Below are 16,882 nucleotides of genomic sequence, written 5' to 3'. Positions count from 1 at the left end.
GAGCAACGGAAGTAATTTTGGTTGGCTGATTCGGCAAATGTCAATCAATCAAAAAAGTGGGCGGCAGACGCTTCTTAGAAGGTTTGTATCAGGCTCTCTTTTCGTTTCGCCTTGCCCGCCGGAATGTAATTTTCAAAGCGAAACGAAAATAGAGGCTGATCTCAGGTTACGCTACCCTGGGACCTAATCCAAACGCCGCTCCACTCATGTGCCGAACCAAACTCGACTGAGTTCGACTTTGGAGCGACGGCTGATTCAGACGGCGTACTTGCGTCGAATTCGGGAAGCTCGTGGTAAACAATTTTCGATGAGAAAATATGCCTTCTGAATTCAAGAACTCCGTTCAAATAGAGAAGCCGTGAGAAATATTTCGATGTTATAGCAATAATTAGGGAGGCAAATTCAATTGCAAGATTTAGAGGTTTTGAGAGGTTTTCTTCCGGTAAATTCGACCTGTTCAAGGGAAATCTCATAAGCTGGGCTATTATCACGAAGAAAAAGCAAACAAAGGAATTTTTGCTGAAGAAACTCGCTTATACAGTCCCGTTTCTCATGGATCGAAGGCGTAAATGGAGCTCCGAAACGCGACAGAGTTTTTGCTGTCTTTATTTTTAGCGACGACTTCGAGCTTTATGCATGACTGGTCACGCCACTCAATTTTGAGCCAATCACGAGTGCCGTTATATGAAAAATACATTACAGTAATTTATGCATTAGGTTCGGCACATGAGGAGAACGGCGTATGAATCAGACGCCGCTCGAGTGTCGCATAGTGCGACAGACCCAGCCGAATTTAAGGTTGTTTGCCGCTCCAAACCTAAGCTGCCCAACCAAACTGATTCAAACAAACGGGCCTAAGTCGCCGTAACTTAAGGCGACTTAAGCAAAACTGACAGAAAAAAACATTGCCACTTTAGGCGATTTAAGGCTATCTAAGAGGACTTACGGTGACTTTAGGAGCCTTGAGGTGACTTTAATTGACTCGAGTGATATAAACCTAAACTTAGCAACAATTTTTCCATATACTTTAAAATCTTGCAATAAACCTATATTGTACCAATCATTTGTTTAATTTTGTATTCACATATATTAAGTCACCATAGTCTCAAATGGTCTCAAATATCCAGATTTCAAACTATTTATTTTACATAAATACTACTAAAGATAAAATTACCACAACACTGAACAGTGATATTATTAATATGAGAACAATAATAACAATAAATACCAGCAAGGTAGCATGAATATTAGTGAAGACATCACAATAAAAACCAACATCAACCAAAACTATTAAAAATATATTCACAGCGACAAAAGTTTTAAATTTAAGAAAAGAGACATGATTTAGCTTGATTTGATTGAAAATATTTATTTTTTCCATAATTCAAACAATAAGGAAATTAGGTTAATTAACCTTATTTGCATGCATCTATTTTACAATGCTTCCCAAATTATAAAAATGGTTATCTTTGTATACTTGTCTGCGATTTTTTTTGCATCTCCACTGTCAATTTTGGCATGAGTTTTTTGGTGAGAACACTTCCTTTCAAATTTCACCAACTACTTATCTAACTCCAGCCTAAAAACTTCGAACAAGTGCCCCGACGCTTTTGTACTGCAATTAGGTTTGCATATTTTATCCTGTTCTTCTGCTCATCCACGACCTAGAACTGAACCCGGGGCCCCCTAGTTCTTTAGGAAAGGTCAACGTTACTATCGCTCATCTTAATGTCCGCTCGATGGCTTCGCGCAAAAAGTTCTACCTGGTCAAGCATACGATTGTTCGCGATAATCTTGATTTATTCGTCATCTCTGAATCCTGGCTCGACCCTTCCACGACTAATAACGACATCCAAATTCCAGGCTATGTCATTTTCAGGCAGGATAGAGGACCGCATAAATCTGGGGGCGGGATTGTTGTTTACGGTAGAAACACTCTTAAAGCATCGATCATCAATAATTTGTCTACAACTACGGACGCTAATTCTCAACAACTCTGGCTTAAAGTCCAGCGCAGGAAATCGAAATCTTTTGTAGTATGCGCTGCTTACAGGCCAGACTCAGAGTCCACGTCTAGATTCTTGGACGACTTTCTGCCTCTTTTATGAACTCGCTTCTTCTAGATAGGGAAGTTTTGGTATCTGGCGACCTAAATTCAGACGTTTTGCCGGGCTTTTCTTGCCCTGAGGGCCGCGCTTTGATGGATCTCTGTGTATCATTTAATCTCTCGCAGCTTGTTACACAACCAACAAGGACCACTGATACATCTATGACTCTAACTGATTTTGCGCTTGCAACAAACAAGAGCCTTATTGCTAGCTGCGATGTAATTATCTCGGCAGTTGCCGATCATTGTTTGGTGGCGGTCACATTGAAACTCAAAGCTCCAAAGCCTCGGCCTTCTTATAGTTTCACCAGAAGCTACAAAAACTACAATCCTGAGTTATTCCTAAGCGATTTGAAGTGTGTCCCTTTTCACATTGTTGACATTTTCGACGATTCGATGTATTCAATTTCGATGTATTCAATGAGTTATTCCTCGACACGCTGCTTGAACATGCACCAATTAAACGCATAAAGATCAAGTCACGCCTGAATCCGTTTATCACACCTGAGATCAAACAATTGATGAGAACCCGTGACAGCTTGCATAAAAAGGCGCGTAAAATAAACGACAAACTCCACTGGAACGCTTTTCGATTTTTAGGCAGGAAGTTAAACGAGAGATAAGAATGGCAGAAAAGGAATATATTCGCTCTGAACTATTGAAGTGCAACGGAAACACAAACTCTATCTGGAAAGTTATAAATCTTTGCCTTCCCAACAAAGATCCACCACCGACTACTGTTGAAGATCCTGTGGTCCAAGCGAACAGATTTAACGATTTCTACGTCTGGGTAGGGGAGGCTGCAGCTGCTAAAGCCAAGGCTTTATGCGATCAGTTTGGTTTCTCGGATGAGTCGAGCAAGTGGAGCCAACTACGGACGATCTTCAAAATGTGAATAAATTTGAGTTTCATGCTGTGACGGAACGGGACATTGAAAACATTGTCAAGCATATCCCATCAAACAAAGCACCCGGGCAAGCTAAAGTATCTGCTAGAGTGCTTAAAGACAGTCTAGCGGCCACCCGAGCTGTCATTACTAATCTAATTTATTCTTCGTTCTCATCGAATTGCTTTGCGCAGGCGTGGAATTCCGCAGTGGTCATCCCAAACCTCAAGTCCGGCGATCCTGATGAGCCCGAAAACACTCGCCCTATAGCCCTTCTACCTTTTTGGATAAAAATGGCAAGATACCTGGCTTACAGAGTGGAAATAGAAAGTTCCACTCCGCTGAAACCGCCTTACTGCACTACAAGGACCAGCTCCTTGAGAATATGGATGAAAAAGGTATGTCCGTTGTTGTGCTGCTCGACGTGTCTAAAGATTTGGACAGCATCCAACATGACAACTTATTATAAAAACTGCACTTACTGGTTGTGTCGGCCTCCGCTCTAGCCTGGTTAAAAAGTTACCTATCATTACGCAAGCAAGTGGTCAGGATTGGCAGTGACCTATCCGACCCCCTCCCACTGACAGTGGGTGTGGCCCAGCGGTCCATAACAGGCCAGAGCCCCGATTTTAGTGCGCGCAGGAGGAGGCCTTATCTCCACAGCAACCACCGCAGATCGGTTTCCAATAACAGACAAGCGTTACTTTCGTAATTAGTTTTAAGCATTCCTCCAGACACCTTTGGAGAGCGCCGGACACATTGCCTGTCAAGGAACTTTGTACTTCTGATTAAACGAACCAGACATCTCAAGGAAACGCGAAATTTGATCAGACTATTTGGGATTATAAATTCATTTCACGGTCGAAGTCGATCTTCGCGGCTGGCTTCGCAATTGATAACTACAGTTTTCTCGCCGCATTTGGATTCAAATAGGCTTGATACGCTGTCAGTGGCTTTTCAAGTGCTTTCTTTTAAGAAAATAGTGCTCCGATGGCTTATTTAACTTCTTTCAAGAGTAGTATGCCGTGTCAACATTGGTGACCTTCGAAGCGAAAACGGCGAGTCGGCGTATCAAGTTTTTACTGTGGAGCCACAAGTAGGAATACACTCTCTGCTGGCACATCTTTCTCCGGTTTGGAAGGAACTCTGCGTGGAAAAGACCCTGACCAAAGAAATGTTTAAATCTTCTCTATTTGACATTTGAGAAAAGCCGTCAACAATGCACATTTTTTAGTCGCCAGTGTAAACGAATGCGAGAGCTCGAGCTCTACTTCTCATCTCCTTGAGGAACAGCAAGACCGATTATCTGATTCAATGGACGACCTTTTTTATCAAACGGCGAAGGATTCAAGTCTTTTGTCTCTGGCTTAAGACGATGTAAGCGTCGATGTGCCTCCAGTGACAAATCACTCTCCAAAAAGCCCGCCAAGCACTGTCGAAATCCCGCCAGAATCTTATTCGCTGGCAGGAGCCCAAGACGCTGGATTACTCCAGATATTCTAGCTTCCACTTCAACATCTTCGTGTTCGCTTGGGCGATCTGTATAATCAACGTCACAGATACAGTATGGTTTCTATATCAGTCATTTTAGCCTCCTTGAAATGTCAATCATAATCCAAAAATTATTATTACAGGTTACCTTTGTATTGTTACTTGTTTTTTACTTAATAGGCCAAATTATAGGGCTACCCTCTCCCTCAGAGCTTACAGGCGGCGCGCCCAAGATTCTGAGGTGATGGTAGTCTCTCTTTTGAAATGTCGGTCATTATCCAAATTATTATTGTAGGTAAACTTTGTACTGTCATTTGTTTCGAAATAGGCCAAATAATGGGGCTACCCTCTCCCTCAGAGCTTACAGGCGGCGCGCCCAAGATTCTGAGGTGATGGTAGTCTCTCTTTTGAAATGTCGGTCATTATCCAAATTATTATTGTAGGTAAACTTTGTACTGTCATTTGTTTCGAAATAGGCCAAATAATGGGGCTACCCTCTCCCTCAGAGCTTACAGGCGGCGCGCCCAAGATTCTGAGGTGATGGTAGTCTCTCTTTTAAAATGTCTGTCATTTATCCAAATTATTATTGTAGGTTATTTTTGTTTCGTCATTTATTTTTGAAATAGGCCAAATTAATTATGGGGCTACCCTCTCCCTCAGAGCTTACAGGCGGCGCGCCCAAGATTCTGAGGTGATGGTAGTCTCTCTTTTGAAATGTCTGTCATTTATCCAAATTATTATTGTAGGTCATTTTTGTTTCGTCATTTGTTTCTGAAATAGGCCAAATTATGGGGCTACCCTCTCCCTCAGAGCTTACAGGCGGCGCGCCCAAGATTCTGAGGTGATGGTAGTCTCTCTTTTGAAATGTCGGTCATTATGCAAATTATTATTGTAGGTCATCTTTGTACTGTCATTTGTTTCGAAACAGGCCAAATTATGGGGCTACCCTCTCCCTCAGAGCTTACAGGCGGCGCGCCCAAGATTCTGAGGTGATGGTAGTCTCTCTTTTAAAATGTCTGTCATTTATCCAAATTATTATTGTAGGTTATTTTTGTTTCGTCATTTATTTTTGAAATAGGCCAAATTAATTATGGGGCTACCCTCTCCCTCAGAGCTTACAGGCGGCGCGCCCAAGATTCTGAGGTGATGGTAGTCTCTCTTTTGAAATGTCGGTCATTATGCAAATTATTATTGTAGGTCATCTTTGTACTGTCATTTGTTTCGAAATAGGCCAAATAATGGGGCTACCCTCTCCCTCAGAGCTTACAGGCGGCGCGCCCAAGATTCTGAGGTGATGGTAGTCTCTCTTTTGAAATGTCGGTCATTATGCAAATTATTATTGTAGGTCATCTTTGTACTGTCATTTGTTTCGAAATAAGCCAAATTATGGGGCTACCCTCTCCCTCAGAGCTTACAGGCGGCGCGCCCAAGATTCTGAGGTGATGGTAGTCTCTCTTTTGAAATGTCGGTCATTATGCAAATTATTATTGTAGGTCATCTTTGTACTGTCATTTGTTTCGAAATAAGCCAAATTATGGGGCTACCCTCTCCCTCAGAGCTTACAGGCGGCGCGCCCAAGATTCTGAGGTGATGGTAGTCTCTCTTTTGAAATGTCGGTCATTATGCAAATTATTATTGTAGGTCATCTTTGTACTGTCATTTGTTTCGAAATAGGCCAAATTATGGGGCTACCCTCTCCCTCAGAGCTTACAGGCGGCGCGCCCAAGTTTCTGAGGTGATAGTAGTCTCCCTTTTGAAATTATAATTGTAGGTTATTTTTGTAGTGTCATTTGTTTTTGAAATAGGCCAAATTATGGGGCTTCCCACTCCCTCAGAGCTTACAGGCGGCGCGCCCAAGATTCTGAGGTGATGGTAGTCTCTCTTTTGAAATGTCGGTCATTATGCAAATTATTATTGTAGGTCATCTTTGTACTGTCATTTGTTTCGAAATAGGCCAAATAATGGGGCTACCCTCTCCCTCAGAGCTTACAGGCGGCGCGCCCAAGATTCTGAGGTGATGGTAGTCTCTCTTTTGAAATGTCGGTCATTATACAAATTATTATTGTAGGTCATCTTTGTACTGTCATTTGTTTCGAAATAAGCCAAATTATGGGGCTACCCTCTCCCTCAGAGCTTACAGGCGGCGCGCCCAAGATTCTGAGGTGATGGTAGTCTCTCTTTTGAAATGTCGGTCATTATGCAAATTATTATTGTAGGTCATCTTTGTACTGTCATTTGTTTCGAAATAAGCCAAATTATGGGGCTACCCTCTCCCTCAGAGCTTACAGGCGGCGCGCCCAAGAATCTGAGGTGATGGTAGTCTCTCTTTTGAAATGTCGGTCATTATGCAAATTATTATTGTAGGTCATCTTTGTACTGTCATTTGTTTCGAAATAGGCCAAATTATGGGGCTACCCTCTCCCTCAGAGCTTACAGGCGGCGCGCCCAAGTTTCTGAGGTGATAGTAGTCTCCCTTTTGAAATTATAATTGTAGGTTATTTTTGTAGTGTCATTTGTTTTTGAAATAGGCCAAATTATGGGGCTTCCCACTCCCTCAGAGCTTACAGGCGGCGCGCCCAAGATTCTGAGGTGAAGGTTGTCTCTCTTTTAAACTGTCAGTCGTCAACCATAGTATTATTGAATTTTCATTTTCCAGAGTTCATAGTGGTACCTTCTTTATAGTTTTACGTGATTTGTGGCAAAGACAAGACCAGGCTAACAAATTTATTCTACTTTATGCGTGGTGCGACAATCACCGTGGCTGAGTGGCCTCCAAAGTTCCTTAATAATTTGGACGCTTCTCAGGAGTTCCTTCACTGCTTGTAATCCAGAATTGGCGATTCTCAGCAGCTTGAAGCTCTTGCATTGCATCAGTTGTTCCTTGGACGACGGCCTTTTCTTGTCCCGAGTACAATATCGATTCTCGATTCTCGACTCTCGATTACCGTATCTTGCTCGTGCAAGGTTTCGGCAACGGGACCAGTACTAAGACCATTGCAGGAAAACTGTTTGGTAGAAGAAGAGTGAAATGGTGGCTTCGGCGCGTTACCTGTCTGATACTCGGTATATCACTGCCAAACTGCGCAACAGAATGCGCGAAATACCCCTCCGGTACTTGAAAAAAAAGAAAAAAACCTGAGCGATGTAATTTAGTAACTTATTCATGGTGTTCAGCTTCTGGTTTATTCAGCTTATTGCCAGTTGTAGGTAAAGTTCACGCGCACATTATCGCACTCGAACTGGGTCGATTGTGAGGAAACTCTTATGTCAGTCATTGACTAAAAACCCCCGCGCGTTAAGCCTTTGTGTGACGGACGTCCCTTAGAAATATAAATTGCCCACACTGATCGCCAATTCTACTTGCAAAGTGTTGCTGATTGAGTTGTGTAATGTATTCTAGAGTGTAAATTTAGTACTAACCTCGAAGACAAGGATGCAATGAGACATTTATTTGCGTAGTTAGGCCTACTATCCATGGGGCAAGCATCCCTTTTATTTTCTTTCGATAGCCTGTCCATGCACTAACCTTTGGGTACAGAAACTAGCCGCTGATAGTTTTGGCGTTCAATATTCTTAAAGGGTGCTCACAAAACACCGGGACTGCATCGTGCGCCTTTGGCGCCTAGGTACCCTGCGAGCTTTGGTTCATCGCGTTTTGAAAGATAGAAATTTTGATATTCCCGCGTAAAAGAAGACCGATAAAACGTGTCTTTCATTGGCTACAGTGAAACGCCCGGAAATGAAGGATGTTTTGAAAGAAACGGGAAAACTGATAAAAGTAAATATTTGTTTTGATAAGTAAAATTAATGAGAAATAACCATAAACTAGTTTTGTTGTTTTGTTTTTTAAAAGCGGTTTGTCTGGTACCAGATTTGTACAATTACTCTCAATCAAACATGAATCGGGTTTTGTTAATTATGACAGAATGTAATTAAAAAGCATTATGTTGACAGCTACAAGGCACATGCTTGCCTTAAGCTGCGAGTATCCCGCCAAGTTTTAAACAAAGGGCCTCTGACCAGACCGGCATTCTAATCCGCCACAAATATGTGAGGCACGCGTCTTTCAAAGTCGCCTAGTACTTAAAATCGGGGCTCTGGCCTGTTATGACGCTCGGTCCAGTTTTGTTCACGTTATACGTCAACGACCTTCTCTCTGTACCGAAGAAGTGCGAAGCCATGGACTATGTAGACGACACCAACCTGCTTTTGACTCTTCCCCCGACTGACATCAGCGTTGCGATTTCTGAAAGGTGATCTCCGCGAGATCGCAAAAAAGTGTTCAACAAACTATCTGTTAATTAACCCAAACAAAACTAAGCTCCTCGTTTTTGGCGTTCCACAACTAACTCGAAACTTGCCTTTACCTCCGGTCTGTCTATTAGGGACGAACATCAAGCCCTCTCCCCTTGTAAAAGACTTTGCCAAACTGTAGATGGTTTGGCAGAGTAGTCAGTGAATATATCTCATAAACACCAATGAAATACCAGGTGAGCTTTCGCGCGAAAACTTGATATCTTCACATGTGAAAGTAACATGTTATCTTCACATGTGAAAATATCACCTTTGCTATGGCTACATAATAAATCGCGCCTTTCACACCAAAAAAACTATTAAAGTGAAATGGTTTGGTATTTCATTGGTGTTTATATAATAAATAGAACATTACATGGCCGCTTGGAGATACGAAATTTCTCTTCTCGTGTTGAAAAAATATTTCACGAATGAGCGCAGCGATCGAGTGAAATTTTTTTCAACACGAGAAGAGAAATTTCTTATCTCCAAGCGGCCATGTAATATCCTCTACATATATCACAAACTAGATTTTTTATTGAACATGGTATTCTTTGGCACAAGTTCCCCCCTCCCCCCACCACTCCATCCACCTAGTCTGCTTACCTGTTCTTTGGGATTCTCGATAATAGTATGCTTACGATATTGTGATAAATTGGGTTGAGTACCGTTGAACTGCATAGAAAACGTTAGGCACATTAGCTACTTAAACTTGTTATAAAACCAAAACATCACATAAAAACATGTGGTCCACCTTTTTGCATTCATGTAAACAATAATCCCCACAACCTTTCACGGTAAAAACTGACTTAATAAGTTAAAGCAGGCAGCATGCAGACATTTCATGTCTCTAAGATGATGTGCCAGCTGTTTCTTGGATGTAACTTGAGGCTCTCTCCCCTCAGTTATTAGTTTTGGGGGTTAGAGAAGGCCATTCACTTGCAATGGGCTGTAGACTACTGACTTAGCACCTTTCTACAGGGATTCTAATCTCGGAAATGAAAAAAAACTTTGTCTATATTTTTTCAAACTATATTTCACGTTTAAAATTTGTTTTTGCGTTCTTTAACAATAACAAACACGCTAGCCAGTGACTACATTTCCAGCGAAAGCAAAGATCCCAACCAACAAATTAGACACCGTGATGATAAAAAAGGCTTGTTTCATACTACAAAGTGCATCTAGTAAAACCACGAGCAAACGGAAACCACGGTTGACGCCACTTTTTAAACAATTTTCTGGCAACCTGAATAGAACTATAAAATATGATACATTAAAATCAAGAGAGGATAAAGGGGACAGAGAAGGCATCACCCATACACACCCTATTCCATAGGTAATTCGTCTAGAGTTATTTTTAGAATCGGGGTAAAGTTACCTCGCGCGCTGCGTGGATGTTTCGTGGAGGTTTCGCATGACTAAGGGTTAGGGTTAGGGTTAGGGTTAGGGTTAGGGTTAAAACATGTTGGGTGAAAGGCAATGAAAACGTAAAGAGATCGAGAGCATTCCTGAATATTGAAGCGAAATGAGTCGGCGCTCATCTGGGAAAAGGGAATTGCTGGACTCTTTGACAAATGAAACCAGTTTAACTCGAAGTTATCGTAACCTCAGTGCTTTAATAAACAGAGAAATTTCGCCGGTCTATCGAAACCGGTCGTTTGTACAATAAAGCAAGTAGAACGCCAAGTGTTATTTTTGTTGAATAATAAAAGACTAATAAAAGGATAAATATCAAACCAGAAATTACTCTCTTCAAACTGTAAATTATAAATGATCCTGAGAGAATATTCAGTGTGTTAAGGATTTCACTGCTGTACTGTAGCTCTATACAAGAGAGTAAAGGCGATTCTTTTTTAATTTCCGTTTCGCTGACACAGCTTTAGCAGAAATCTCTCTGTAGTCGTTTTCGTCGACAAGACGAATAGCAATATCGCTCCCCGCGTCGTCCACCATTTTTTCTGCGTCAATTCGTGAAGGGCGCATGGCTATGCGCGTGGGTCATCCATGCGCAACATATTCGCGCTATGTGATTGGCTGTTGTCTAATCCCCCTTGAGATTTGTGGTGTTAAAAATAACTCGGGACGAATTACCTGTGGAATAGGGTGTGTATGAGGGATGCCTTCTCTGTCCCCTTTATCCTCTCTTGATTAAAATACATTTTCGTTAATAAGGTCCATTAATCCTTCAAAAATACGTTTCACGTAGAAGTCAAATGTATGCACATGTATTTCCACAGAAAGGAAAAAATTTACCTTTAGCCGAGAGACAATTGCCTGAACAATGGCGTCTTCATGCAAAGTAGCACAAAAAGAAAGCTTCAGGAAAACAACACAACCATGACTTAAAGTTTGTATGCGTGTGGGTTCTTAGAATGACATGAAAAGAAATATGCAGCAGGAAACTTACCGACGAAAAGCCTGAATGTCAAAAAAAAAAAATCCAATTGACAATCCACAAATTTACCCGCGAAAGCACCGGTCAGAGATATGACAAAATGGGCCGAAGCGAACGTTTTACGCAGCAAGCATCTTGGGAAGACGTTTTAATCCTCGTTGAAACTCTGATCAGACCTATAAGTGTCTTAATCATAACTATAACAAAATTCTCAAATCTGATTGGTTCTCAACTGCCCTGATTTCAGCCTTAATAGGACAGTTTAATAGGACAGTACGCGTCATGCCTAAGTAATTGGACAGTACGCACCATCACGCGCGCGCTTAAATGGCTTTTTTTTTTCATAGCTAGCGAAAAAATCTTGGAATTTCTTGTATTTTGATTTAAAAAGAGCCCTATATATCACAAATTTTGTTAAAGTTATGATTAATTGGTAACAGAACTTCGTGTCGTCCAATTCGGTCTGTAATCATACTCGTGATTAAACAAATCGGACTCCCGCTACGCGGTCGTCCGATTTTGTTAATCACTCGTATGATTACAGACCGAATTGGACTCCACTCAGTCCTGTTACCATTACTTATTTGCGGTGAAACCCGAGTCGGTTCAGTTCATCAATGATATTTTACATATCGAACTGCTCAAGAAAGTAGTATAGGAGGGATGTTTTAGGCCTCTTTTTTGGGGAGGATTCTCATTAAGGTGGTGGTGGAGGGAAAACAATAGAAATGAGGAGGAGGAGGAGGAGGGAAAAATGGGAATAAAATTATTGCGGAAGGAAAATAACAAAATTGTGAAAAGGAGAGGGGTAAGTAAAACATTGTTTGCAGTGTAAAAAAAGAGCTATTTTGCCTTTTCCCTCATTAATATGCACGATTTGCCCGCCAAAAATCAGTGAACGGGAACTAGGACAATCACAGCAGCAGCAAATAGGAGATTTGCCCGCCAAAAGTCAGTGAACCGGAACGAGGACAATCACAGCAGCAGGAAATAGGACTTGCATAATTACATTACGCCTCCGTGATTTTAAGTCACAGACAAGTTTGACTTTACTCCTCAGACAGTATGTCATAGACGCTAATTTATTCCACCGCGTTTTATTCATGAGTTCAAGACAATAGGTTATGTCATAAAACAAAAATAAACCAGTCATATCAACCAGGCTAAAAATAGAACCTGACAAACCGGTCAAACCAGTATACTTAATTAAATCCACCGCATTTTATTCATGAGATGAGGACAAAAGCCTATGACGTCATCGGCGTTAATGTATTCCTCCCCACCTTAATGAGAATCCTCCCCAAAAAAGAGGCCTAAAACATCCCTCGTATACTACTCAAGAAGTTGAGTAACTTTCTTGCTTTATTTCGGTTTGCTGAAAGGGTTTAGATGTTTCAGTTAAAGTTGCTCAGCAAAAAAAAGTATCTGTTTTAAACATGCATTCAACCTCAATAATAATTTCTTTTTCAGTTTTTCGACCTTTTTATCACGATCGAGAGCGTTTTTTTCAAGAATTACGTGTCCTGTGCTCTTCGTGGGTAAATAATCTATGTCTGTGTCTATTCATTTGTTGTACAGGAGTAGTGGTGAAGTTAATGGGTAAATGAGGCTATGCAGAATCTCTTCCTCCTGATTCTTAAGCCACTGGTTGAGAAACAGAATTTCTGTATCATTTATATGCCGTGCAGTTTTTCGCATTTCGTTGCGCCTTATGATAATGTTCAGAATAAATATGGATGATTAAAATAATTGTAATTTCGTCGTTATTACAGGATATGATAAGCTTTTAGCTCTCCGCCATGGTTAAAAGAGGTAAATAAAAGAAGTATAACGAACTTAAGCGGTTACAAATAATATCAGGCCCGTATCCAGATTTTTTTTTACGGGGAGGCGCGATCCAACGAGGAGACGGATCAAATGAGGCGGAAGGTGTAAGTCTCTAGGGGGAGGGAGCTTTGATTGTCTGAGACTGAATTGGGTAGCAAGTTCTCAACTGGGCGGCTCACTTCGAACGCGTTAGTGTGAGTCAACTAAGGGTATTCGGGAGCATGCTTTAAATTTAAGCCCTCTGAAATGGCTGGAAATGCATTTAAAACTAGGCATGGTGTGGTGAAACTTTCAGCAACAGAAAACGTCACCATAAAAAAAAAACTTTTCTTCACAAAACGCATGATGCAACAACAACTATTCTCCGAACCTTCGACCTTGTTCGATAACGGAAGTTTACCTCCATGTTGAACTAGAGCAGCTGATGCGCTTAGCGAACAAAAATCTATTTCGTCCTTCAGTGCCGAGCTGGGATACAAATAATAAAAGTTAATTTACAACCTCTGACCGCTGTGAATAATCCTAGAGGGAATTTTATTGAGCAATGAAAAAATGTCTTGTAGGCACAACAAATTCCCTTTTTATACTTTACAAAGGCTATTAAAATCATATTTTCTGGAAAGGGTGAGTCAGGCTGAGTGTGACCTTTTTTGTAGCATTTTCAATTATACTACCTAATCAGTAAATTCGAATAGAATAGTCCTACTTCACTTCGTTTTAAATCGCTGATCAACGAAAAGTGAACCACTGTTGCCCATGGAGGGCTGCGAGGGCACCCGTTGCACCCCTCTCTATACGGGCCTGAATATTACAGGAAAGGAAGAAGCACCTGTTTTACTGAGTGTTAAACATTGATAACTTTAAAACTTAAAATCGGACATCTTGTCGTCTTCAACTTTAAAGGTGCTCAGAAGACCTACAATATAAATTATGGCCAACAAATTAAGGGGCTTAACAAGATTTCAACATGGCGAAATGTTATGTAAGATGAACAAGTGAATAAAAGTGCCACATGTTAAATAAGAGTACAATAGATAACAGTGTTTGTTTGAAAAGGTGAACAACGGTGCCTGCAAACCGTGTGTCAATCAATAAACGGTTGAATGGTTCATTGATCAAAACAGGTGATGCTTCTTTATGAACTTGTTGGTTGAATAGTTTAACGGTTTTTAAGACACATTTTATTTAAACTGATCTGTAGTACAGTTATCTAAAGGAGAGTGGAATATTTCGATCTCTTTTGAGAGGAGTTATGTCTCTAATGTAACAAAATCTGTCGAGAGCCGGAAATGAACTGCAGCGTTATCGGACAGTCAACCTTTATCTTCAGTTTCCTTTATATAAAGCTGGTTTCTGTTAGTGTTGAAAGCGTGCACAATACAGGTATACGAGATTTGATGGATTCAAGAGGAGAAAAGTTTCAAAGAAAGCAAGTGGAGGTAACGTTTTTAATAAACTGTACTTTGTTCTTAAGTTATGTTTATGACCTTTAACTGTTAGTGAAATGAAGTGTATAGCAGTTCATCTCGCCAAAGTTCGAGAATGAACGCACAAGAACTCCGTTGGAACATAATCTCTCGCATGAGTCGTAACTGCTTTACTCAATGAATCTCAGAATGTGCAACGGAAAAAATATTTTTATTCAGAAGGAGAACCATTTCCCTGCTAACTGATATGATGCTTATAAGCGGAGTGGTATCCACGTTTAAAACTTCTGGTAACAGTCAAACTATCCCTTTGAATTCTGATTTAGTCTTGTTTGGTCTTTGATAATTTAGTTAGAATTCCGTAAAAGCGTTAAAGCGTAACTTGCACGCTTGGTCACTTTTAGTATCAGTCGTTATTCAGAGTATTCTTTCATGTAGATATGGGTGGCCAGCAGCCGGGCTCAAAAATAATGATAACAATGTTAACGCTCTCCACCTCTAATTGCCGTAATCGTGTGGACTGATGTAAATGGATACTTCCGAAAACGATGAAGTCACAGTAAGTGATCTCCGACCAGACAAGAATTTTTCCCTGCCACTTTTCCTTTTGCAAGAAGCACATTTTAGATTTTTTTTCTTTTAAATTAATCTCAAAGCTTGTTATTTCAGAATAAAGCTGGATCAGTGAGGCTTCCTTTAGTTCTGGTTTTGAAAATCGAAGCGTTAAACTATTTGACAGATGCCTGATACAGAAGAGTATTTCAAAGTGATTGGTGAAACAACTTTGGCGACCAAACAATTATTTTAGAGGGAGAGCAAAAAATAATCACATTGATACTACATTCTGGTGCCTTAATTGTGAAACCTTGAGGGACACGTTTCCGTCGTCAATTTTAAATAGACTTATGTCTCTTTGAGGGACTTAAACTTTCTTCCTACATTCACTTTGCTACTAATTTATATTTTTATGGCGAGCGTTTTTGAAACAGTCCTATTTATCCTACAGATAAACTTGCGAGCAGAAGACACGGATTACGCTTCTTTTTTGGACTCTTTCATCCAACCAGCAAGGATCAAGAAGCTAAAAACTGTCCAGAGAATACTGGGGAATTACAAAAGAAAGAGCGTTCCTGTGAATCACGATAGACTTGAAGAAAATATTAGACAAGCGCTAGAGCAACACATTGAAGAAATGGAACCGAACTTTCGGTCAGCGTCCTTTCTGCGGCTATGGCAGGAGTTACGAAAACCACTGACTGATGTAATAAGACCGCGAAAGCTCGAAGAGATGCTTGGTGATTTAGATAAGTGTAAACATGCTAATGTGCAAGACTTTTACAAATTTCCCTATGATGTTGACAATATTCAAAGGGACTTAACTATTTGCAAGATCTGTGAAATATTGGTGAAGGAGACGGAATCGTCATCCGCGCCTGATCACAACGGGAGTAATTACGTTTACATGTGGAGCCTATTGAAGAATCCGCTGACAAGATGCTTTAAGATCGCACGGTTGTCTTTGTTGATGGAAGAACTCGCACAATGTCTGCCTCGTTTTGAATTGGCAGGAATTAAGTATAAGATGCCGAGTAAAATGTCCGAAGTGAAAAGAGACGTAATCATTTGTAAGGTTGACGAACTACTTAATGAACCTTTTGGCTATGATGGGATGTTGGGAAGTGCATAAAAACCTTTAGAGAATGGTCTTAACAACAGCTGATAATATAACGAAGTGCAATCGAATAACCTTGTGACTACCGAATTTGTGATGCATTAGGAATGCCAAACGAGTCGTTGATTTGCACTGAATCAGGCTATTAAGGTAATACTACGAATCACGAGAAACATTTTGATTACAAATGTTTAGTATGTTTACTAGACCTTTCCCACCAACGAATAAGGGCACCACTTCCGGGTTAAATCCCATTGCCAATCTTGATGCATTGCTTACCACGAACACAAATCCCGCGAATTTCTTGTTACATGAAATTACCGATAGTTGTGAAACGCTTTTGTTTCAAAGATTTGGTATCTTTTCGAACAGATTTGGCTATCCGTTCGAAAAAGAAATGTCCGTCCGTTTGAATGACTCGTTCAATAAAAATTGTTATCATTCGAACGGCTCGAGCGATCCGTTGGAAAAAAACCGTCATCCGTTCCAAAGGCTCGGGCTATCCGCCTGAAAAAAATTGTCATCCGTTCGAACGCCTTGAGATATCCGTTCAAAACGATTGTCAGCCGCACTACTGTTCTAAACTACTTTCAGCCGAGCCGTTTGCGACGAGCCTGTCAAAAAATGTAAGGGACGGACCATTCTTTTTTGACGGGGTGGGGGGGGGGGGTGGTTGGAAAATTTTGAAATAAATTGTTTGCAGAAGTTTTAAACACTGAAATGAATTGTATGCAAGCAAAAAAAGGTGTTTGCAGAGCAAGCCGCATACAAAAAATGTTTACAT

The 16,882-nt window shown here is 40.7% G+C and overlaps 1 protein-coding gene across 1 annotated transcript; it reads left to right on the top strand.

The window, feature by feature from the left end:
• The first annotated feature begins 2,732 nt into the window (after positions 1-2,732).
• LOC140949220 (uncharacterized) lies at positions 2,733-16,554 on the top strand. The gene is made up of 3 exons (XM_073398448.1): positions 2,733-2,897; positions 3,188-3,391; positions 15,433-16,554. Exons 1-3 carry the CDS (start codon positions 2,733-2,735, stop codon positions 16,111-16,113), a joined length of 1,050 nt encoding a protein of 349 aa, XP_073254549.1. The 3' UTR covers positions 16,114-16,554.
• Positions 16,555-16,882: the final 328 nt, after the last annotated feature.

The sequence above is a fragment of the Porites lutea genome, chromosome 9 (genome assembly GCF_958299795.1).
Source record: "Porites lutea chromosome 9, jaPorLute2.1, whole genome shotgun sequence".
Taxonomy (NCBI): domain Eukaryota; kingdom Metazoa; phylum Cnidaria; class Anthozoa; order Scleractinia; family Poritidae; genus Porites; species Porites lutea.
Note: the sequence above shows the minus strand (reverse complement) of the source record. Positions and strands in the feature narration are given on the sequence as shown.

What these genes read in the sequence shown, in the direction of transcription:
- LOC140949220 (XM_073398448.1), top strand. Translation starts at nt 2,733, where the DNA reads ATGGCAGAAAAGGAATATATTCGCTCTGAACTATTGAAGTGCAACGGA. An exon ending in TTAACGATTTCTACGTCTGG is followed by an intron (nt 2,898 to 3,187) that starts GTAGGGGAGGCT and finishes TGCTTTGCGCAG; the next exon opens with GCGTGGAATTCCGCAGTGGT. An exon ending in TGAGAATATGGATGAAAAAG is followed by an intron (nt 3,392 to 15,432) that starts GTATGTCCGTTG and finishes TTTATCCTACAG; the next exon opens with ATAAACTTGCGAGCAGAAGA.